Consider the following 25,961-nt stretch of genomic DNA (forward strand, 5'->3'; position numbering starts at 1 on the left):
GACAAAAGGAGACTTAAGTTTTGGCAGGAGTGAAAGTGCGATAGTGTTGTTACAGTGAATACTAATCATATTCCCCGGAGCCTGACAAACTGAGTCACCTCGTCAGGCTTTTCGATCTTCGATGTAAAAGAGCGTACATAACACCCACACTTTAAGACAGCTGAAGCATGCACACTCATGGTACAGTAAATATGCTGCACACACACAGTATGCTTCTTGCAGTTACTCGCTTTAACACACACAAATGTGGAATTAGTCTGAAGCTGACTCCCACCTCTTTCCACTGTTAAATGGTTAAGATCCCGTCAGCGGTGAAGTGAGGACAAAGGAGACAGAGAAAAGGCAGAATTAGTAGTTAAACCGGTGAACAAAAAGGCACAAGTTCAGCCAGAAGTAAAAAGGAGGAATTAAAAGGTGACCCTTTGCATCCACTGGTGTGAGTGACTTTGTGTGTGTGAAAAGAATAGGGATATTCTTATCTGTCATACTCGAGCCATTATATTTCATAATGTGTGATTTATTGAGCTTAATTAAAGAGGAATTAAATTTTATTGTAAAATAGTTAAACCAACTATGAAGGGTTCTTGAATTTGTTTATTTCATTTCTTACTTGTATGCTGCACAAATCCTCTCGAAAATAAGCCATAGTTTTATTGAAACACATGCCCAAACATATTTAAACAACACTTGCGTGAAATTACTGTCGGCAAAACAACAATTTGTCGACTTAAGTGCACTGCAGGATCCTTTCCATTTTAATGTCCTTGTTATCTTGCAGCATGACTTCTAGGTGAACTGGGACACTGCACCAATCACAGAGGTGAGAAAGTTTAACAGGCGTCACAGCTAAATGAATTCTAATGCATTAGAATAAGCATATGGCAGCAGCTGACATGGCTTCATCAGACATTGTGCTCCTCTTACCTTGATTCAGAAGGAGGCACAAATAACGAGAATCTCAGTTAAAAGGTATCTGGCTGAAAATTAAGCAACTAGATCCCAAGGAACTTGGGATATTTATTGATAATCGCACTTCACATCGAGAAAAAATTGAATGACAAAGTTGAGCATTACATGCTGTGTATAGCCCAATAGAATGCTGCATTTTTTTAGGCCAACAATATTTGAGAAAGCCATATGAGAAAATCTGATAAAAATACAATTATCCCTATTTTTTTGCTTCTTTAAGTATTAAGATGATATACAAAAAGTCTGACATTTTCCATGTGTCAAAGCTAACCTGTGGACAAATTTTGCAATGGTGTCACAGTTTCTAAATGACCTCAAATCTAGTTTGGCATTTTTATGCAGCAATTTCTTGTTACTGACTGACTATGCTGTTTTTAAGTGCACTAAAATGTTACTTTCCATTTATAAGTTTTATTTCTATACTAAAATTGAGTTCTTTGAATGTGGACATTGATTTAGTTGATATATTTTCGAATTTAAAGTAAGTGCAGTGCAGACAGAGTGCAGATCTACTTCAGCAAACAGAGACATTTGAGACAGTAACGGCTAACTTAAACGTTAAGTTCAGTCGTTTTGTCTCACTTGTTATCATTACTAAATTGCTTTATTCTATCAGATGGAACCCCCCACCCAAAACAAAAAAAATAACATCAGCGATTGGCCATCCTATACTCTAAATATTGGCATCAACATCAGCCACTGAAAAACCCACATTGGACGACACCAGATAATACATATAGTATCACTGCACACATACTGTACAGTGATACTGATAATAGAGTATATAGTAGATATATAGTGAGCACTGGGGCAGTAGGAAGGTGCTTTGGGGAGTCAGGAAACCAGTACCTGTGTGTCAGAGTGGGTTCTCATGCTTTGTGCTGGTCAGGTGAGGTCACACCACAGAGAGAAGGCAGGTGAGGGGAGGAGATGGGGGAGGGATGAAGCAACGGCCTGATCTCTACACTTAGGATAAACTTTAGTCAGATCCTGACTTACGGCAGCAGGACATGACTCATTGTAATTGCTGTTGTTTACAGGGTTGGGCAAATGTCCATCACTGTTTGTAAGCGAGAGTAACCAGATTTGGGAACAGCTGACGAAGCCCTACTGATTCTTCTCCAGCAGCTCCACGTGTCATCAGCTTTCATATATCATCGGCTGCTTACTGGGCATGCTCAGAACCAGACAGCAGCAGAAGCAAGTACCATAAATGTTTAGAAGATATAATCCAATCACCAATAAAACACTGGCCAACATTCTGATATGCAAATGGGGGCGTTGACCCTCACCATGCACTCTCCTCCCACTATTTTGCCTCAAATAGAGATGGCATACGCATAGCCACACATAATGCTGTTACCATAGCAACAGACCTGGAACAAAGTTGCGTGTGTTTTTTTTTTTTTTTCCCTTAAAAATTACTCATCTCAATAATTTTATCCTCGGTGTGATTTCTTCCAAATGAATCAAAGACATTTTCAACAAAGGACGATCACAGCAGAAGAGGGACATATATTACAAGTCGCTTGCTCACTGACACGTTATGACCAGATACTTTGCTATGATGTTTGTGGCACCCGGAAACTCTTCGCAGGTGACGCCCATTCCCCTGCAGTGTTACCTTGGCAACAAATACTTGCAGAGTGTCAGCATGTGTGTGTGTGTGTGTGTGTGTGTGTGTGTGTATGAGCGTGTTGAGCAGAGGGGCTGCTAGACTGCTCTGTGGGCGCCGGGGTTAAAGCTGTGGGCGGGCCAGGGAGCAGAAGGGGGGTGCAGGGGGGTAAGAGGTAACAGAAGCGGCAGTGAGAGAGGGATCACAGGGTGGATGGCGACACTTTTTTCTGGGTGGGGTTACCTGTAGTGGGGGTGCTGGAAGTGACAGTGTGGAACCTCTGAAAGAACAGTGAAATGCATTGAGACCGTCATCCTCGGCGACAGTCAATCTTCTTTTCCTCTTGTTTCTGCCACTGAATAACTACAATATCTCCCCCTCTACTGTCTTGTTGTCTAAATTTAGCCCTAGCTCAACCCCCCTTCACACTTTCAGTATCTTTACAACCTCCAACACTAGTTTCACACTGTTTCTATCATTCCTCATTACCTCAATCTGTTTCTACCCAGTAAAGCAACCCTAATCTTTGTCTACACCTAACTAGCAGTCTGTTTCTTTATTCTTTGTAATCCTTCTTGTTTCATCCTCATGTAAGTTTACCAAAGCTTGTTTCTTACCCATCTCCTCCAGCTCTGAAGTCATGGATTTGGATCGTAGGGCAATGGCCGGAGTGCTCAGCCTCTTACTCTGCTGGGGGACTGAAGAGAAAACGGCAGCAGTGGTCAGTCGACCGCTTCAGGAACACCTTCAGTTACAACCAGCAATCAACAGCAGCACTCCAGGGAGAAGAAGACACATTCTTACTTTTCTTCCTCGAACCCTCCTCCATGTCAGGGTTACGGGTTACCATGACAACCTTAACCATGAGGCTGTTGCCACCTTGCCGGATCATGTTGACGACCTGCCGATGACCAACCTTCACCACATTCTGACCGTTGACCTGGAACAGGGACACAGAGGAGGCGTTTACTGATGGTTTTGCAATACTTTCTTAATTGCATTGACAGTCTGACGCTGTGGCTACACTGAACACGTAACGTATGTGGAGCAGCTGCTACATAACTATGCTTCCACTGTAATCAATTAAACTGGCTACATTAGGCGTGCAAGCAATGCTTAAGTGGTGTGTATGTGCTGCTGCAAATGTAAAAAATAGGCCAGTTTTCTCATTATGTTTTTTTATGCAAGATTTACACTGCCCTCATACACAGAAATGGTCATTCAGTGTCTATTTTTGTTTGTTTGAACTACTGGTATACAGGAAATTAGTACTTTGTATGAAACTGTGATTATTTGTGGTTTAGAGTTTTTGGACATACATTCTAGTCTAAGTATATCTAAAGGCAAATGTCACAGTATAAGAAATAACTGCAGGTCTGCAAACTTGAACCATGAAATCATACTGTTGGTGTTCAGCCACATAGCCAGCTATGAGATCCCTCGGTACCGCTGCAGTTTTTTTTTCACCTCTCAGGCTGATGTTTTGCATTCATTTTCTGTGTAAATGGGAAGAAGAGTCACCAAAACTTAGCAAATTTTTTGTATGTTCTTGTTGATCCTCCCTAGAAGACCTATTTCAGCCTTTATAAAACAACTTTGTGTTTTTAAAACAGCACTCCCAGCACCAAAACAATACATTACAAGCCAATTAGAACGTATTCCAGACTGATAAGCAGCTGTGTTTCTGTCACATAATCAGAGAAGTAACAACAATAAGAGCCAACCAGCTGTGAGAAACCTTTTAGTGTCTTCTGGTATTCTGCTTCTTGTCAGTGTGATTTCATGTAACAGCACTGGTAAGCCTCACAATGTAATAGCTTTGAAATGTACATTACCTGTGTAATATGGTCCAACAGAGTTACCGCTCTCTATTTTGGTATTTCAACTAAGTTACAGTAGCCCAATCAAGGTTTGCCAGATAAGATTGGCTAGCTAGTGTGGGTCACCTCAGGCCACTATATTTTTTAACCCACTGATGTCCATAACATGAATGGAATAGTGTACTGATTTTACAGGGACAGTTCAAAATGCCTTAAAGGTGAGTTATTGGTAAGAAAGAAAAGACTGTTTTGTAGCCACACATATAGTAATAGCCTCCTAGAACACACTGTTTGCTCTCAAGCAGACCTTATTATTGGATTAGTTGATTTTAATACATTATCAATGCATCATTCTTAGTGCCAATAATGACAGAACAATGTCTGTATAACACTAATATAAAGGAATCACTGTTAAAAGACCTGTAAACAGATGAATAAAATATGAGTAGTAGAATAAAATATAAGTAGAAATGTACAGCTTTAAAGTAAAACCCACTCATTTACAGTTAGGCAGAAGTGTTTCTGTCTTTGGTTTGGCTGCTGCCTTTTTGTTTTGTTTACAAGGTGTATTCACTTCTAGTGTTTGTCTTTGGATTTATACCTGTAACTTGTGTGTTTTAATCCTGCCTGCAAACTTAGTTTCCTTAAGGATAATATTAAAGCTAAATCTGTCACTATATTTTTAGCACAAGGTGAAAATCCTCTGCAAACCAGATTACTTTGTTTTCAATCCTGTCTGTTTCTTAAGTATCCAAAAAATATATATATTAAAAAAACTTTAGTGGAATTTGGTAAACAGTATAGCCATGAAACAAGCTCAGGTGTGGCTTCACATGTTCTGTAAAAAAGAACATTTTGAACAGAACATTTTGATGAGGTTTCAGACACAACATTTTTAAATAAACTGCCTTACATGTGATAAAAATCCCCACATGAAAGGCTGATGCACCCTTGCACTTTGTGATTGCGATCTCTATGTCTGCAAACTCTCAGAAACACCAATAGGAAATCTGTCAGAGATTTTCAAACCTCATACTGCATGTGTAAATCAGGGTAGTACCTCTATGAGGAAATCTCCCATCCTGAGACCGGCTCTCCAGGCCACTCCTCCCTCGTCGACTGACTCCAGATACTGCAGGGCAGGGAAAGCCGGGGTGGGAGTAAACTCTTCGATCGGAGTCTGAGCTGGAAACACCATGAAAATGTGATAATACATTAACATAGCATGTGATACCATATATTCCATGTGATTAAAACTACCATACATGAGCCACTGAGCATGCCTGCAGTGCAAAAAGTTTGTTTTTATTTCACATCTCTTACCTTTGGCCCCTCTTAGCACAAAGCCGAAACCCTCGCTGTCTTTTTTCTGCAGAAGCACTGTCTTCTCCTTGATTATATAGTCACTAGCAGAGAGGAGACAGAAGAGAGACAAAGAGAGAGAGATGCTGAAATAACACATCCTGGCACATCAGTTTTAAAATCTGCATTGCTTTTCTCATGTCCAACCACACACCTCTTCCTGTGTCCCCCTTTGATGACATCACAACCAATACAAGGTAGAAAGTCATTTTAACTGTACATTGGATTGAAATTGAGCCTTTTTTATATATATAATTAAAATGTATCATGGCCTCCCTCCTATTTTAGTTTTTCTCATGTTGAATTGCTTTTGTAACTTTTCATTACCAATGCACTGTTACAATAATTGTTAAAAATGTACTGAATTGATAATTGTTTGTACAATAACTTTGATTTAGAGCAGAGCAGATAGAAAGGTGACTGTTGTCAAACAAGTTTTAAACTGATTATCAAAAAATGTTGCAGTTTCAGCTCAAAATTACTGCAATCAGCCAAAATATAAAGCAAACGCTAACCACCAATAAACTGCATTATATTTCATGATTGCTAAAGCACAGTGGCAACTTAAAGCAGTGTTTTGCTGTCCTTCAATTTCCTGTATGTTTTTGACAGAGAGCCCAGAGCTGGTTTCTACCAGAACCTCAGTAAGAGATGCTATATACAGTACGATGGTGCTGCTTGTTGCCTCAGCAACAGCTAGAACTGGACGCAGGGAAACTTGGGTAGGTCTACAGCAGAGCCAAGCTATGTAATGGTAAACTATTAGTCACTGACAGCAGAGAACAGGCACTGCATGCTCACAGGTGGAGCTCTTATAGCATGGTACACGTTCTGCTCTGCACTGTGGCACAAACAGATGGGAAATATGCAACTTGTGGTGGAATGCAGTAGTTCAGATTTACTCAAGTACTGTACTAAGGTGAGGAATTTTGCCTTCCATTTCCATTTTTGACTGTTTTTGACTTGTTGTGAGCAACATTTTAGGTGGAAGTGTATATTATATCATACTAGTTAAAACCTACTTTTCATCTAAGATTTCCCTCAGGTTAGAGAAACATGCACTGATGACAGTTTAAGTAATGGTTCTCAACCATTTCGGCTTGTGACCCCTTATGAAAAGCTTTGTCTGGTTGGGTTTTTTACTTTGCTTCACACGCCTGTGAGGAGTTTATCAAAGAGGTATTCACCCTGTTAACTTCTTAAATGGTTATATTTAAATAACTATTGAAAGCCCAAAGCAGTAGCGTTATCCAACAACTCAGAAAAAAAGCAAAGCTTACAGAAAACTAAAAAAACATCACAAATTTCAGAATTTAGGTGTTCTGCTTTCCTGATCTGTTAATTATCTCCATACCCATCAGACCTGCCTTAGAGAGGCACAAGCTCAAGTTTGGGAACTACTGAATAAAGTAATGAGGTCCACCCCTACCAGCTACACCAGCTACAACAGTACATTCTGTGTATTAATGCTTCAGTATTCAAAATCTAATAAAAAAAAAAGTAAATGGGGATATTTTTCTGTATCATTGTGTTTCAGCTTTTGATATTTTAATTACATTTTGTTACTGATACTTTTTGGATCATGAATACCGGAACTTGTTTTTAAAGGAATATTTTGACATTGTAGTATTTCTACTTAAGCAAACATTCCTCCATCACTGTAAGCAACGATGAAAGACAATCAAAATGCACTTGCCACAATCCATCAAGTCCTTCAGAAGGTGTGTTTTTAAAAAAAAACAACAACAAAGAAACATATCTGTGCAGCATGCATTCACAATCAGAGGCTTTTGTTGACCTCCTAACATTAGCGATCAGATGTGAGACATTTGTGACTCGGTGGGTTTAAACCACTTTGGACAAGCTGGGTAAAAGGAATCATCTCTAAGCTATTAGGGACTCTGGTCTTGTTATGAATGAAAAGGCCATATGAACAGCCATTCAGTCAGTCAGTGAGTCAGAGAGGTATATATACGGTGTCAGCTGTAACATACTGTAACCACATGCTGATAATCCCATCGTGCACCAAAATAGTCCCAGCCCACTCCATCTGTTCATCCCTCTCTCTTTCTCTCTTCACTGGCTTTTCTTCTTTTTACATTTTTCCATCCTGATGGCTACTCCATACTGCTCTCTAAATTGGCTTCCTGCCCTTGTTCTCCAAACTTCTAATCATACACTAACTTTCCTTCTAATCACATTTCCTCCTTTTTCATTCAGTCTATTGAGTGTGTGATGCTCTCCACAGGCTGTGAGAGCCTCTCTGTCTCTGCCAAAGCTCTGTCTCTTTGTTATTCTCGTCTTATTTTATCCATTGCTGCTTCCCATCCCAAACCTCTGAAGGACCAAGTTATTACACAGTGCACTGTACACATTAATACACTAACACATTGTAGAAGTGAATAGTGGCACAAAAAAAAAACACTATTCCCACACTTAAACAGTAACTATTTCACCTAAAAAGTAAATTGGCAGAATGGTACAATCAAACATCGGTAAATGCAGACACACATCAAATTCACACTGTAGGTGTTTCCAACTCTGTCCCTGCTGGCAACACAAGCAACAAGTTACTGGAGCCCATTCATTTATTAAGCTGAACTACAATGGAGATTCAGAGAAGTTCAGAAATTTCACCACCACCAACAAACATATTGTTAAGCAGGATTTAGGCTGATAAATAGTAGTTCTGCACAATGAAAATGAAAGTTGTGATTACCATAGAAGAAGTTTTAAATTCTACATGAGAGACTGTGTGAAAAAAAAAAAGTCTCAAAAATTACCCTTGAAGAACTATCGCATCCGTCACTGTGGTAACTAATAAGCTCTGAAGTAATGGTCTTGACTTTTTTGTTATTTAAAACAAATGGTGCCTTACAATTGGCTGGCCCAGCTCTACCAATCCATCAGCATCCTGTAACATTATGAAATGTGATAGGAAAACAGAAGAAAATGCAGGGTTTTCTTGATCAAAATGTTGAGGACCACTGTGGTAGCCCCGTCTGAACGGTCAACAGAGTGACACCGAGCACACCAAATCTTCAACAATGTAAAGTAAATAAGCTTAGCAACTGCTTTAAAATGTGCTTTTCATGAAGAGCTGGAGGATGTGTCTGATCATATGCATGTTGTGCTCATGCTATACTGACTCAGGGTGTCAGCATGTGCTTGTGTGAGGGATTGCATCCCATCTAACCTAACTATCTCTTACTCTAACTCATGCTCTGCTGTGTACAAGGATGTCATCAACTTTAAGTGACATTAGCTCCATCCCAGTTCAGTGGCTAGATCCTCTGAAGTCCAAATTTCAAGACCGAATACATCACAAATGGCCAACAAGGCCTGTCCCATTTCAAAAAGCTCCCAGAGAAGAAACGCAGCCGACTTTTGCTCACAAGCTGCGCATCCTTGGAAGCGTCAAGCGTCTCTCATTCCAAGATGAGCTGCTCAGTGGTTCAGTAGACTGTTCAGACAACATGTATAGTCAGGGAATGTTGCATAAGGCGGTCATTTAGCAGGGTTTGCATTCAGGTAGTCATCAGTCAGTAGTAAATATACTACATGCAGGATGGTGCAAGGTGTAACTCACAGAAGCCAGCAACAAACACTTGTTGTTAGCAGTCTAGTTGTGCAGAAAAACAGAACTTGAGTGTGTTTGCAATGTTTCTATAAAGTACTTTTCAAACTTGTACGTATCCCAGTTTATATTCCCACTTCTTGGGGTTTGGAAATTGTTCTAAAATCAAGTTGATACCTGAACACAACATTGGTGTCAGTTTCTGTGAGGCTCCACCATCTCATTTAGAGATGAAGAGCACATTGTGGACTGCATCCTTCAGCGGATCCAGCCACTGTCCTGGGATACAGAACTGTCATCAGAGAGTGACCAGGCTGGACAATGCAGCATGGTGTACAGTGTGCCACATACTGCATAGGTGAGAAGTCAAAGCATTAAACAGGTTTGGGGCAAGCAGGCTCCCATAGAGGTGTCAGAAAGAAGCTGGAACTTGTCATGCATGCTGCATCGTTAAAACTCCCTCACCATGCGCTGTTTCCTTTCTGCTGGCAGTCTCCCTCTCCCTATCTCCCTCTCTCTTTCACACACACGCACACACAGAAACAGTGGTAAACATACAGAAACACACCACACATAACACAAGAACACATGCATGAACTAGCCAAAAGAGGGGGGGGGGGGAAATTTGCCCTCCACACCTCTGTTTTTGTGATGGACAACAGCAAACACACACACACGGAGCACGCACACACACACACAGACACGCGCACACACACACACACACGCACACGCAGATATTGGCATGCATGCACACAAACAAACACGCGATCATTCTGCACATCACTAAAAGCAGCGAGCATCACTTCTGCCAGTGCAGCATTGCTAGAGGACATTTGTTCAGAGAGCGATTCAAAGAAGAGAGAGAAAGAAAAAACGACACACATACACATGTTCATACAGCGAAACACAGAACGACTGCACTGCTCATACGCCGGGCTGTGCAGCAGCAGCTCTCGTCCGTCTCCACACACATGCATCACACACTCAAGCACATCTGTCTGCAAGCATGCTTTGTAACATCTGTCAATCTATCTCATCGATCCTGCCCTGACATCCATGATGTCCACATGCATGCATCCCTTCCTCCGCCTCCCCCAACCTCCCCCCCCCGGCAACTGGAGGAAGAGAGGGAAAGAGAGGGAGGGGAGGATAAGGGGGGGTATAAAAAGCCATGGCAGGTACCTGTAAATGAACCAGACGCTCCTATTCACAGGGCCGAGCGACGGCCAGGAAGAAGAGAGGGAGAGGGAGAGGGAGAGATCCTCCTCGCCGCATGCCCCCATCGCCATTTCCTCCCCTCCCTCTCCTCCTCCTCCTTCTCCTGCTCCTTCTCCTTCTCCTTCTCGTCTTCCAGCGAGACAGCAGCGAGCGCGAGCCGCGAGAGAGGAGGAGGAGGAGGAGAGGAGGAGGAAGAGGAGGAGAGAGAGATGGAAGAAGGGAAAGGGAGAGGGAGAGGGCCGAGCTCTCCCAGCCCCTTCATACTTAAGACAGAGAGAGAGGAGGACTGGGAGAGAGAGAGTGAGGGATGGAGATGGTTTGCTGTGACTGCGACACAGAGAGAGAGAGAGAGGGAGAGAGGAAGAGAGAGGAGAGGAGGGGGGGGAGAGGAAGGGGAATAAGGTGGTTTAAAAAAGGAGAGAGAGAAATGAGGTAATTTAGAGAGAGAGAGAGAGAGAGAGAGGTGATTGGGTTTGTTCACGGGGGGCTTCATGCACAAACATACACATACAGTCCAGACACACCAGCGTTCATGCAATCAACTCACACACAAAACCCCACGCACTTTCTATCCTCTTCACCTTCATCCTCATTCTCTGCACTCCTCCACTTCCTATAGTTTATATGTATAGTATTCACACTGCCTATTTATCACTGTCATGATTTCCCATTCATAAAAATGGATGCGACTGAGATAATGCCATACAGTAATTCATTCAAAGGGGGAGGGGGGGGAATGATGGAGGCCTCTCAAGTGACTGAAGAGGTATCATCACCATATGACATAATGTTAAAGAATAAACCAAATTATCATTATGTAATGTTACACAGGAAAAAAAAAAATGCAATGTTTAAGAATAACTTTGTGCAGATCCTTCTGGAGCCTCTGCTGCTGTCCTCCTGCTGTTATTGACCCCATGTGCCTTTAAATCACACTTAACTAACCTCACCCACCCCCCCTTTTTTTTTCTCCTTCTTCCTCTTTTCTTCCCAGCCTCCAACATGCACACACAAACACACACACATGCGCACACACGCACCCTTTTCTCACATTTGCTGTAAACAAAGCATGAATGAGAGGGTAGAGCAAAGGAGAGAGGGGTGGGTGGGGGGTATCAATGCAGACAGGAAGAGGAGAGAGGACAGAGAAACAGCTGGCAGATGAGTGGCGGAAGGAGGAAGAGGAGGAGGAGGAGAGAGAGGAGATTCTCTCGAATAGGCACTCACATCATCTCTTAGTCAGAGCCTTCTTCCACGTATGTCGAAGTTGTCCTCCGTCGCCTTGCCCTCCCTCCCTTCTTCCCTCTCTACGTTTGCTCTCTCTATCTCCCTCTCTTTCTCTCATCCTCTTGCCTCCCTCCTGCATTCGAGGATGATCACAGCTCTTGTCCTCTCTCTTCTCACATCTCTGCCTTTTTGTTTCTCTCCCTGCATGTCAGGCTATACCACTGTGATTCTGTGTGTACAGTATGTCTGTGGAAGCATGTGCGATGAGAGAGAGAGAGGGAGAGAGGTGGGGCAGGAAGCAAATGTTGACAGAAGGTCCACATGATTGTGTCTTTATATTTATCTGCATATCTGCTGAATGTGTGTGCATCAGTGCATCTGTTACATATGAACAAATCTAGACACACACTCTGATACCTTTGTCCCTCTCTTTCTCATATTTCAGCCAAAAAGTATTTTAAACGTGTGGAAAATATAAAAGATGACATTCAGCGACTGCTGCTTCATGCATGCACATGTGAAAGACAATGCTCGACACAACGAACCGCCACAGCAGTGTTTAACAGGCTACTCTGCAGCGCTCTTCCAAACTGTGTACTCGCTTGTCCTTATTTGACCCACTGTTGGCCCAAAAATGGGCTCGTGTGGACTGGCTGAGGAGCAGCAGCATGTACAGATTGTGTATAGTCGAGTGCATCTGTGGCAATGACATCAGTTTAGAGCTTTTAACTCTTTTAAAAAAGAGCAGCAGTGTTCAGAGTGTTTTTCAAAGCTCATTCAAAGCTAAGCATGTGACAAATGCAGTGAAAATGCTTTAAAACAATACCAATATTTTTACCAATATTATTTTAGATGCTGGTGGTCTTCATGTGAGTGCAAGAAGCACACCATGCATATGTAACACATGAGAGCAGTAATTGTCACAAGTGAGGTGACTGACAACGGCATGACCTATGTTAGACATATTTTTATGACTAACGGTTAGTGTGCATTAATAATTTCCTCACTAACATGAACAGAGAGCAAACGTCACATTCAGTATCAGTCAGTAGCATGGATGATCCAACATTCATGTGGAGGGTCATCATTGGTGACTTGAGGTGGGCCTGCAGCTCCAACACAGACACTAAATAGCAGTTTCCATAGTGGAAGAGCTGCAGTCTTCAAGACCAGAGAAGGTGTCCGGTCACGAGTGCATGCTCGAGTTTGCTTGAGATTTACATTGTTGTGCAACATGAATGTGTACCTCAAGGTTGGACTGTCAAGGCAGAGTTCTAGTGTGACGCCCTGAGGTGTCTGATTGAGAACATTTCGTCCAAATCACCTGAACATTGCCCACCACAGCACAATCATTACACCCTACTTGTGAGACTGGGCTCCGATGCGACTTCTTCCTCTTCCACAAAATGATATTCAAGTTGAAGAGTAGCTGTTTTGACACAGACATTCAGCTCCTATCATAGGATGCACTAGGAGACTACTTTGACAGGAATGGCAGGCAAATATAATTCAGAAGCAGTTTGAAATGTTTATAGGCATAATCTTGGAACTTTTTGATCACCCCTCGTACATTTTACTGTACATGCAGTTAGAGCAAGGGTATGAGAGAGTGTAAGTTGCTATATGTTTATAAGACTCCGATACAGTCTGCATGAAGTAAGGTCTTACACCAGTGAACCTCTTTTAGATGTATGGGTAGACTGGGAGAGCTCAGAGCACTGCAGTGTAAGAAGACACAAACAACAACAACCAACTGCAAAAACATTTCCACCACTTTGACATCACATACGTCACACAAAAAACTGCTGCGTACATATTTACTGCTCTAGTTATACTTAAGCAGCATAAAAACATGTTGACAATACGACATGTCACATAAGCAGAGAAACACTGCCAGTCGTATTTACCAACTGAACACATTTATACAGCAGTTTAAAGTAGTTACCAGTGACTATGATCAGTTTATGTTGCTAGTTCTACAGCAAAAAAACATAAAAATAATTTTAACATCCTAAACTCTTGCTTTGAACATTACCGTCATGTGGTCAGTGTGTTCATCACTTTTTAGAAGAACCACAGTCATTTTTTTTGCGCAATTCTGAGTTTCCTATATTTTCAGCAGGTTTCTTTGTGCTGCTAATGTGCTGTAAAGTTGGAGAATGTGTTTATCAGTGCTTGTGTTTCATTGCACTGAGCTGAGTTTTCCTAAATACTTTGTAAATGTGGTCACAGAGGTGACAAGGTCTGGTCTATTTACATGTGTTTTCTTCAGCCGCAGTGTGTTGAGCTCTCTCTGTCCACTGTATGCAATGTATGATGGCCTTCTTTCACAATTGGCTGTTGGAGTTTTATGAAACATCACATCTAAATTGCAATGACTAAAAGCTGTATTGACTGTAAATTCACATTTCTTACTACAGAACAGGGGCTGCAAGGTGGCTTGGTTGTTAGCACCATCGCCTCACAGCTAGAAGATCCCCAGTTCGGGGTCTTTCTGTGTGGAGTTTGTATGTTCTCCCTGTGCAGTTTGGGTTTTCTCCGGGTTCTCTGGCTTCAATTGGTGATTCTTAATTGTCCATAGGTGTGAATGTGAGTGTGCTTGTTTGTCTCTCTGTGTAGCCCTGTGATAGACTGGTGACCTGTCCAGGGTGTCCCCTGCCTTTGTCCTAAGTCAGCTGGGATAGGCTCCAGCCCCCCCATGACCCTCGTGTGGATTAAGTGGTGTATAGATAATGGATGGATGGACTACAAAACAGACATGATGAGGTTTCATATCATCCAAATATTCAATCATTTCTAATTTTGCACAGACTGACAAACCTGAATTTGCACACATAGCATCTTTAGAACATAAGGAAAACAGAAAAAGTGTGGAATATTAGTACAGCCATTCAAAGGGGAAAAGGCTAATATGGGTGGAGGAGGAGAAGCAAAAGGGATGAATGATGGAAGTAGAGCGAGGACAAACAGGCGGCGTGATTAAAAAGACATCTGAGGTGAAGGGGCATGGCAAGTGTACATAATAATTCTTCATTTGTTTATCATTTGTCACTGATGGCTTCTAAGCCGTCGTATCCCCTAGTCCTTTTGCTCTTGTTAATGTAATCGCCACATCACATTATCAAGTTAAAGCAGTTCATCTTGCAGACTGCTGGGTTTCCCTTATCACGCTTTGTTATAATATCGCAGCTCGTCCCGTGCAGTAACCGTCAATTGACAAAATATATACAGCTTTTAGGAACAGGCAGTGGGACGGACAAGAGGTGAGGATGAATGTGCAGCAAAGAGGACAACTCTGTTCATTAGAGATGAGCCAAATGTTGATATTGTGGGACATTTATAAAAACACTGAATATCAACCCTTAAGTCTTTTCCAAACACTTCCATTCCAATCACAGTCAGCTTTATATATTCCAGGCTATACGACAAAACCAACCTTAAGTGGGAAACTTTTGAAAAGAAAAAAAAAAAAACTTTGTTTCTCTTGCAAAAGGAAAGTAAACTCTTTGGCAATAAAAGGCGTCACTGGCTTGATTTAATGTGCTTAGATTTTCTTTTCTTTTTTTCTTTTGTCGTCTGGCATGACCTGCTTTTTTTTTTGTGTCAGAGTCGTGCTTTGGTCAACTTAAACTAAACAGAAGCTGCAGTTTAAAATGTACTACCTAAAAAACAGTTTCTTCTGGTTGTTAGTGGCTGTTTATGAAAGAAAATCAGTTTCTGCTACAACCATAATTTTGTCAAAAACAGACATATAAACTGTCATATGCTACACAGCATAAAACATCTGTTGCTTTTTATTGGAACTTTAAAAATGTATCTATGAAATCTATCTGTGAGAGAGAGGTTGGCTGCAAGCAGTCCTCAGAGTATAGTTTAACTGATCCCTCTAAAAAATGCGTTCTTTCAACAGACAACTTTGTTTTTCAGGAGCTTCTCTTAGAAAAACACAATCCTAGAAGAAACACTGGACACACTCTAATTAAAATATCAGTTCATATCACCCAATCAGTCATGTCACTATGGACAAACTGTCTGATGGGATTTTTAGCAAATAGGTAAAGAACAGGATCATAACTAGACTAAAACATTTATAGAAGTCTAACTTTGATCAGGATGAACAAAGTGAAAACAAAGAAGAGGGCCGCGTTCTTTCAGATTTTTTCTGCCCTACTAGACCTCCTGTTGCATGCACATGAAACCATTGATGTCCCTTTCCACCCATTTGTAAGCACGGGATGCCTTTCTTCCTCCTTCCAAGCTCTTCATGCCTCTTTCCAATCCCCCTCTCCCCTTTGAGTGCCCTTCACTGTCTGACCTCCAGATGGAGACACCACAGGGAGGACAGGGTGATAGAAAGAAAATTAAAAAGTACAGGGGGGTTAGCAATACAGTGATGAATAGAAAGCGAGGGAGGGATGCAGAGATGGTCAGGAGATGTGGCCAAATATAGAGGGATGAAAAGAGGAATAGGTGAGATATTACATGTAGTGATAAAGGCTGTGAAAGTAGGCCCATGTGAGGGCGGTTCTGAGTCAGCCATGCCTGCCTTCCTGCCTGGCCAAACAAACAGTCTCGGGCTCCGTCTATGCTGCAACACAGCTTTAATTATCTATGATGTGTGTGCTAGCGTGTGCGTACAAACATATGTGTGTGAGTTTGCATGGCTGAGCGTGTCGCTTGCATGAAATGTCACTGTTGATGAAAAGCGTGTTAATAATAAATGATAGTGTGGGTAAGTCTGTGCGAGCGAAGCGCAGTTAGAGGAGAAATTATAAAGAAAAAAAGCAGGTACAAGTTAAGGAATTATGATGAGTGAAGGAATGATAAAAGAGGGAGAGCGAGAGGGAGAGGAAGAAGGCATGATTTGGTGTAAATAATACATGTGATTGGTAATGGCTTTATTTCTATGTAAATAATTCTCTCTTTGCTCAGTCCAGGTCCTGGACACTGAAATGAGTTTGCCTCAAAGCGACTCACCATGATGCAGATGCAAGACATTAAAGGGAATTACATTATATTAGGCTGAGTTAATGATGAGAAGTCACACAAACAAAGTCAATACAGTGTCAATGCAGTGTTTTCTCTCCAAAGAACAGCCGAATATGAACATTTTCCTTCCCATATTTGCTTAACTCGGTTGTCATCAATAAAATGTTAGAAATTTTACCAACAGAAACTATGAGGAAAGTTTTTTTGTTTGTTTGTGTTGTTTTTGTTTTAATGGTGGACTATGACCAGAGAAAACAGAATATTGAAGGGCGTGTCACTCTCAGTGTAGGTGCAAAGGAAGGAAGAAAACATACTTAACATGCATGCTGTATGCTTTCATTTTATAATGATAAAACGCCTGTTTAAAATCTGTGAAGTTGCCCTTTAAGATTGAATAGCTGTGTAAGACTGGATGCTGATTAAGTCGCAGTGGGTGGATGGTAGCTGTATTACCGCATAAAAGCCTAATAACCTTCTGTTAAAAGTTAAAGATCTCAGCTGCTGTATTCGTGGCTGGTCCCATGGCACAGTAATACATATGCAACACCTCAGACTGCGTGGTCACTGAGGGCAGGAATGATCATCTGGTGATTTCATAACAGTGGTCAACACAAAGAAATTTCAGGCTTAGTCATCAAAGTGGTCTGAACGCACCAAGAAGTTCAGCCCACCCTAAAAACTGCAATCTAGCAAAGCAGCTCTGCACCTTGGAGCCAAAATGCAGACGTTCAAAAGGAAGAAACTTGCTCTAAAATCCTGATATGAAAAAAAAAAATCTGCCTGTCTGCCCAGGTTGAATTCAGCAAAACCAACTAGTCAAAACACAACTGGTAAACCTCTGGCAATGAGGATGACTCCAGTATAAAAGCAGGCGGATCAGTTTCTAGACCGGAGGCAGCGAACCCTCGCACATCGTCATCCTACTGCATGAATCACTCACAACACATTACATCATGCAAAGTATCACTGGAACTTATGAATCATCTTATCTGGGTAGATGTATACAGTATGTCACCATACAAACAAATCCCCTGCCAGGATGTGCTGTAAGTTTAAACAGTGAAGCAGCGGGCTCATAATGAAAAGGCTGTCAGTTTGAGTTCCAGAACCCACTGGGAGGATGCACGAGTCACATCATGCTCTTTAGTAAAGTACTTAACCCCTCATTTCCTGAGCAGAGCTGCTCAGCTGCTCAGAGGACAACAATAGGAAACAGTCATGGTTAAACCTTCATTTAACCAGGATCGGATGCTTTCTGGCAGCTGCAGCATGTAAATGCCTCTTTTGTTAATCCAAGTGCCCCAAACTTCTTTTGTATTTAGTTTCAATACATAAATGAATAAAAACAAAAAAACCCTACCACCAGTCCTGTAAATGGACAGTGGTATAGAGTTTGTTTATGCCCACAGTGTTTGTCGAATCTGTGCACATCACTGCATCTTTGGATAAAACAGGCAGTTGCTCAGTTTACTGTTTAGTCGCAGTTAATGGAAAGCTCTTACCTGGGAGCGTCAAAGCTGTCGTAGGATCCCACAGTGTAATGGCGGAACAGCCGCTTGGCTCGTTCTCCACGGCTCTCTGAAACACAACATCACAGGGACTTCAGCACAGTTAGGCCTACGTTGACTTTTCTTGCAGGACTTAATGTTCGATTACATTACTGCTATCACTGTAATAATCTATTACTGGAGCATCTCTATTCTACAAGCAGCTTATTTTTCAGGTCACCTATAAGCTAAAACTAAAGCTATGACTTTATTATATATATTATTGACATAAAAACTATTTTATAGTGGTTAGAAGCTAAAATCATGATTGTGATAAATAATTCTTCCCGCGTGCATCAACAGGTGTGTATGAGTCGGACCTCTAACTCTCTGTTGGTTGAGGACCGCACATGAGCTCAATAGCTCGCTTTACACATCAGGCAGGAACCACTATGGCTAATGCAGTAGCTGCGTGTGCTGGTTAAAGCAACAAAAAAACAGTTAAATCATCACCATACACTCATACAAACCACAGGAAATTTTAATTCTCAAAAAATGTCGAGCATTAAAGTTTTATCTTGTGAGCAATACCAGTGTCTGCGGTCCCTTCCCCTTTCCTGAGTCTGCACACTATGTCAGTAAACATTAACATATTTGCAAGATTCAGAAAGTAATCTTATTCGTCAAAAAAGCTTTAAGGTTCTTTTGTTTCCCATGTACTTTGTACGACAGTAGTCGAAACATTCAATGGTCGATGCAGAGATGACTGCTTTAAGTCAGATCTTGTAGTGTTTCAGTGGCAATTACAGGATTACAAATGGTAAATAAAAGTATAAAAATTATTAATACTGAAAAGAATTCTGCATTTTAGGGGAGAGCAAAAATCCTAAACTTTTCAACCACATTCCTGACAATCTACAGCCATTTAAGTTTGGATATGCCACTTGTGCTCAAAAATGGGGGAGCATGGGTTACTTTTAAAAAAATCCAAACTGTTTGGGGGTTTCGGATTATTTGGACAAATGAAAGATGTCACTTGAGGCCAGAAAAGTTATGATTGGTCTTGTTTTAGCGCTAGAGAACTAGAGCTGTTAACATCTTGTCAATAGGCAGGGCATGGTGATAATCAGTAAATATTAGCATGCTAACATAGCAAACTAAAGTGGTGACTATTATTTATGCTACACATCAGCATGTAAAATCATCATTGTTACTGTGAGCACGCGGTGTTAGCATTTAGCTCAAAGCACCTCGATACAGCTTCACTAAGCAGCTATAGCATGATTGCAGACTCTAAGTCTTGTTTAATTATTTTAAAATATTTTAATGGAAAAAAAAAACCTGTTAATCCAAACAATTCATATGTTGATCAGTAACTACAATAACACTCTTAGTTGCAGACCTGATCAGGTTAAATTCGCACCAACCTCCTACAAAATTCAACAGCAGACCATAGATGTCTTTTGTACTCCAAATCTTTATAGTCACATGAACTCAAAACTAGCAGTTAACTCATTGTCAGGCTTTTACAAGACACTAAACTAGATGAATGGTCAAGTGGAGGATAAATGTGAAATTCCCTGCCAAAAGAAATGCTTTTCAGGATGAGCCCGCAGTGTGTGTCTGTGTGCGACCGGCGGTGATCACCTGATCGGTTGTCTTGGCTTCGAAGCATCACTTCCTCCACACAGTCAGAGGGGAACCAACCTGTGCGACCCCTGACCGTCCCCTCCCAGTACCCGCCTTCGCCAACACTCAGCACTAGAGGTGGGAGCAGGAAAGAGCAGCTTGTCAAGAAAAGGCGACACAACATGCACCAAACCACACACATACACACACGCAGAAAATCAATGAGAAATGAACACACACAAAAAGACAACAACGTTATACAGACGGAAAAAAAAAAAGAATGTGGACACGCACACGGACATGCAAACCTCTTACATACTCACCAAGACATACATACCTGGTGACACCTTAGACTCACTCACAAACACACACATATTCACACCTGCAGACATTAAATACAAACATATATAGAGACCTTACACTCATGTTAGGACACAACCATTTTACAAACTCATCTGAAGACACGACTTGGATCTGGCCTGGGTGCTGATGTGCTGCCTATAAACCTGGTGTTAGCATCTTCTGTCAGACGGTCTACCAGTCTGATTCTGACTTAAATATCCCAACAACATTAGGTTGGATGACTATGAAATTGTGTTTAATCATTCATGGTCTCTAGCAGATGAAGCCTACTAGCTGTGGTGAACCTCTTTTTTTTTCTCGTCTTCTTAGTGTTCCTAAAGTCATCAAGGGATTCTGAACAGCCACAATGCATGCCTCTCGCAGTCAACCCATCTGTAGTCTCCAGGCTTGAGTGAATATCAGAGGTTTGCTACCAACGCTGAAGATTCACAGAGATTTTTAGCCACTTTAGCTCCTTTATAGCCTTGGTTTTTTTGGCCTTTACATAGCACAGTGGCTAGATCTCACACAACATCACTCCATACATATTGGAGGCAGTAAACAAACACAGAAAAGCTGTGAATTAATCTCATGGCTAGACATATAACTTTAATCAAATGCTTATGCTGCTGTGTGTCTGCTAGATGTACTGTACGATAACATGTTCGCAGTCACACCTTGATTAGTCCATGACTGTGTCCAGGATAACTGCATGTTCTGGGGATGCAGCATCTGGCTTTGTGTCCAAAATACTTTGTCAGTTAGCTAAACGGTGTTAACTTAAAAGCTGTAAATTAAATCTCACCTCTGAAATTGTTAAACCCCTGCAGTCAGCAGCTTAGTTATTATATGGAGCTGGTTGGGGCCATGCCAAAACCCCAAACAGAGACAGGCTGCGGCACATGCAACCTCATGTTACATTAAATCTTTTAAAGGTGTCTGTAAAGTTGCTTTATATGTCTCTCAATGTGCTTTCAGTGTCATTTTTACAAGTGTACGCCTGTCATGTAGTAAATACTCTTCCACATACCTCTGGAAGTAACATAAGCGAGCAGAGCTTCAGTGGTTTTTATTACAATCCAGTCATGTTAGTACCAGGGGAAATACAAAGTCACAAACAGATTTGAAACCAGACAGACACCTTGGGTTTACATAGAAGACAAAGTGAAGTATATGCTTCTGCACACATACACACACACTTACGCATGGAAAGTATGATGATATGAAAATGCACATATATCCACCTTTGACCCTGTCTCCCTTATTGAAGCTGATTTCTCGCTCTCCCTGTGCAGAGTGTGCTCGAGTGGCTACAAAGACTCGTCCTGGGACGGCGCTGTAGAGGCGTCTCCGCTGGCCTGCGGTCTGTACAGTGGTGGTGGTGGCAGGGGCAGGTCTGTGAGGAAGGAACAGAAGGTGAGCAGGTGATTTGAGACTGCAGTTTCAAGCTCAAAGCTCCCTATAGGTGTGTGCGACTAAATTACTGCATGCAATTTCTACTTCAAGAGAAATCTTTGATAGACTGGCTACTTTAGGATGGAAATGTGATGATTATTAAGACTTGTCAGCCAGATTTTAAATAAATTTTGACTGAAGAGTGAATTTTGAAGGTTTAATTGTACAAATGTAAACCATTACTTTTTTGTTAAAATACAGCAATGTGCAATATCCAGGAGTGTAACATTACTTACACTGCTGCTTTTATAATGCTCTAATACACCAAATATGCAATCTTTACATCAGTGCATTTTTGTTGTGTGTGTGTTTTTTTTAAACACTTGTGTCTGGTTGTGTGAATGCAGTGAAATGATTGTTCATATATGTTGCACATTGTACAGTGTAATGACAAAAAATGTACTTCTTTTCTACTTTATTCTAATAACTGACATATTGATTGAATTCTCCCTATCAACAGTAATATTGTAACTTATTATGAGTCAGATTGAGTTTTTGTTTTCAGAAAAATTGCATTGCTCAGGTCTCCAGAAGATGGCATTCCTACAGTTAAGCTCAATTCCTTAATTACATTCTGAGAAAACCAGGATTGAATGTCAGATTGCATAGGTGACGTATCGCGAATTAGTTTCAAATCAACATGCCTTCATCATTTATTTTATTTCTTTCCAACTGTCTCAGTCAACTAATTATAATTTAGATGGGAGGAACATGTAACCTTGGTAACCCAGAAAATGTAGAAGAAGCTTCCAACACATTGTGAACGAGTATGATTTAACCTAAACCATATTTTCCAAAACCTAGCCAAGTAGTTGTGGTGCCTAAACTGAACCAAACAGTAAGTGAAAAACGAAATTTAAGTGTAAAAATGATGGTTCTACACAGAGCACAAACCCCACTCTCCTGGGTCAATGTCCTGCCCTAAGTTTTTTTTAGTATCTCTCCCTATAACACTACTACACATTTTAACTGCACACAATACATTTGTAGACATCTAAAAACACATGTTTAGGACTTTTACAGCTGTTTGAGAAACTAACTCGTCTAATCTGACCCCTTTAGGACTTGTACACACCCAGCTGAAAGACTCAGGGGTACTCAACCAATATGAACATGCAGCATTCCAAACGGTGGAAGGAGACATCCATGATCAGCAGCTCCTTGTTCTCAGACTTCTCCACTCACCCCTGTCTTCGACTCTGCCTGCTGCGGTCCTCCTTATCTCCAATCCTCCCACGGGACGGGGAGCGTGTCCTCGCCCCTCTGGGACTGCTGGAGCTCCGCAGGGTTCCTGTATGCTTATAGCCCTGTGAAAGACAGAGAGAGAGGGAGAGAAAGAGGTGAGAAAATATAGCTATATGTACATATATACAAATATACACACATAATAGTGTCCTCATGAATTGTTGAACTATACTGTATTATTTCAAATAAATTCGCGCAAGCTACACAAATTTCTTGTCCTCTTCAATTTTCATTGTTAACCATTTTCTCCTATGTGGTTCTGACAAATTAACTTTCTCTGGCATTAACATTTATAATAAGTAATGAAAGCAGTCCTAATTCCTATTATCTGTGCTTTTAAGAGCATGTGTACATATTAAAACATCAACAGGAATAACAACATGATAAACATAATAAATTGCATGTATAAACGTCTTATCAATCATGTATTTTATTACATTTTTCATGTTTATAAACTATCAACCTAAAGAAGACGATAATGAAAGATGATTTATTTATTTTCTGCCCCAATGCACACAAGAACTAAAATACATGGAAGACTACAGATAAGGTGCTGCAATTAGTAACGTTCACCACTAGAGGTTGATAAAGGTCATCTGTTTCATTGTATTATCATGAATAGTTGGAACAAAGCCATTCAATGCTCCTCCTGTGCAATGGAAATATTCATTATTTGGGCATTAACCATTTCTCCAAGCTGTCAGGTTTAGAGGAAATGATGAAACTAACTATAGCTGTTCTTCTATTGGATTAATCAAACAAAACGTAGAATGAAACAGGCAACTCAACAGAAATCTAAACTTCAAAGCCAATTTTCTGGCCGAGCTCTTTTAAGAGTTGTTCAAGGACTTCAAAGCTCCTGGTCAAACACACTCCTAGACAGAAAAACACCAAGCTCCACATCACAGCAGCAACAGCATGGACAGTTCCGCTGAAAAGTCCTTGTTTTTGATGAATTAAATTTTGATGTAACGTTGCTTTTGTGCAAATTGTTGTGGTGTTACAGCAGTCACACTAAAAATGAGCTAATATGCTTTCAAAGCCTTCTTAAATAAACCTTGAGGAGCGATTGTTTTGTTAGATGCTGATTCCAATGTCCATAATCATCCTCCTCCTGTGGGTCAACATGGATATCAGGTCTTCTAGGACAAAGTTTGAACATCGAGAGTTCAATGGCACAGACTCAAATCAAATCTTTTGAAGCAGCAGCTACACTGACTTTCTTGTGAACTGTTTCCAGTGTCAACAATGTAGACTGTGAACTCTGTCACACGTAGACAAACACAGAAACCTGCACAGAGACGATGTTGGTGCTCGGGGCGTTGGGCACTGCCATCCAGTCTGGCAGGTTCATGCTGCTGTCACTGTTGGCCCGGAGGAAGGGGTGAGGATGGGGTATTGTGAGCGTCCGGGAGCTCTCCCGCCTCTGGGGGGCGTACTTTGGAGACTCCACAAAGGGAACTGGGAGGTGAAGGGAGACAGGAGAGAGGAAGCATTGATCTTTTTTTTTCTTTGTCACTGCTCCTAGTTTCCACATCTTCCTACATACTGTGGCTCATGTTTCTTTATACTTTCTATCTAAACATCTCTAGCCATGCTACTACAGTATGTTTCTGTGTATATTCTATTGCCCTTTCTTTTTAATTCATCCATCCTTCAACCGTTATTGACTAAATAAAGTTTGAAATACCAACATGGATAACCTGTGTGTAATTTTAGCAATGTCAACGCACATTACAGAAGATCACACATTTCCAAAGCCATGTGAGCCATCAGCTACAGCACTCACCCACATCTGTATCCCGATGGTTCTTAATAATTTCACCCAGCTCAAAATGGCCAGACATAACAGCCACCTGATGAAAACAAACACACACATATACAAGGTAGTATTGATGGCTGATATTAAGCACTGTAGCTGTTCAATCTGTCCAATCACATACAAAAAATGCCTCATTTTGCAGGTTGTCAAATAGGAAATTTTTACAAGTGATGGAAACAAGATTTATTTTGTGTTTACATCATAATTAATATTTAAAAAATTGATAATTTCCTTGATGCACAAAATCAGGCATTTTTTTTATGTCTCTCTACTCTCTTGTTAGTACACACTTCTGCACAATGTGATTTTTTGTAATTTTACTTATTTGTCAAACTACACAGGTCATCGCACAATTCGACAAATTTAAAAGCTTTCTCTATGCTGTTTTCTCTGCTGTTTGTGAGTACGCGTCTGAGGGAGAAAACAACAGATTGTCTCAGCTGGCGTTTTCTGCATAGATAGAGTTAATGTATCCAGATTAAGGGGTCACATGCAACCCCGCCACCTGGGACCTCTGTGTGCATCGCAGCACAATAATGGTTTAAAGTGAAATTAGGCCCTGGCACTTTCTGCTACGTTAACTTAATAACACACTAAACCATACAGCCTCCCAACATGCATAATTACCCAGCCAGACACTCAGCCATTACCTGAAAGGGGGTCTGCCCACTGTTATTCTTTGTGTCTTTATTTGCTCCCCGGTAGAGCAGAATTCGTGCACAGCTTTCCTGCAGAAAACAGCACTGATTAATGTATATTTAATGTGAGACAATAATTGTATAATTACTGCTCCACATAGAAATGCATGTAGTTTGTTTACAGTATGCATTGGCTTTAGACAGTACAGTACTCTCTTCTTGTGACATTATGCAGATAATTTTGTGTATGTTAACTTCTTTGCTAAGTACATACATATTTATAAAAGTATTTCAGGATAGAAGGTGTTTCAAGATTCCAAATACTGCAACTAAAAAGTGAGTGTCTTACTTAAAAACCAGTATACCGCATTTGTTTTACCAGAAGTTAAATAGCCTTTAAAGGAGCTGACATTTGGTGTCTACTCAGTAAAATACCTTGTTGTATAAAGCACAGATGTGCAAGGCAGTGTTTCCAGAGGCATTCTGGGAGGAAGAATCTGCCCCATAGAAGAGGAGGTGCTCCAGATGCTGCGAGTTACCATTCTGACAGGCCTGAGAATGAACAG

At 41.0% G+C, this 25,961-nt stretch overlaps 1 protein-coding gene across 1 annotated transcript in view; it reads right to left on the reverse strand.

Annotated features, from left to right (window-relative positions):
- shank1 (SH3 and multiple ankyrin repeat domains 1) overlaps positions 1-25,961 on the reverse strand; it is a 59,358-nt gene that overhangs the window by 13,351 nt on the left and 20,046 nt on the right. The window contains exons 7-19 of the mRNA XM_008295314.1: positions 25,831-25,947; positions 25,408-25,485; positions 24,725-24,791; positions 24,227-24,396; positions 22,876-22,997; positions 21,480-21,631; positions 19,912-20,025; positions 18,280-18,355; positions 5,728-5,810; positions 5,465-5,589; positions 3,389-3,524; positions 3,202-3,282; positions 275-283 (exon numbers count right to left, since the gene is read on the reverse strand). Coding sequence (XP_008293536.1) covers positions 275-283; positions 3,202-3,282; positions 3,389-3,524; positions 5,465-5,589; positions 5,728-5,810; positions 18,280-18,355; positions 19,912-20,025; positions 21,480-21,631; positions 22,876-22,997; positions 24,227-24,396; positions 24,725-24,791; positions 25,408-25,485; positions 25,831-25,947 — 1,330 coding nt within the window. The remainder of the gene's footprint in view (positions 1-274; positions 284-3,201; positions 3,283-3,388; positions 3,525-5,464; positions 5,590-5,727; positions 5,811-18,279; positions 18,356-19,911; positions 20,026-21,479; positions 21,632-22,875; positions 22,998-24,226; positions 24,397-24,724; positions 24,792-25,407; positions 25,486-25,830; positions 25,948-25,961) is intronic.

Source organism: Stegastes partitus, unplaced genomic scaffold (assembly GCF_000690725.1).
Source record: "Stegastes partitus isolate 25-593 unplaced genomic scaffold, Stegastes_partitus-1.0.2 Scaffold1038, whole genome shotgun sequence".
In the NCBI taxonomy this organism is placed as follows: Eukaryota; Metazoa; Chordata; class Actinopteri; family Pomacentridae; genus Stegastes; species Stegastes partitus.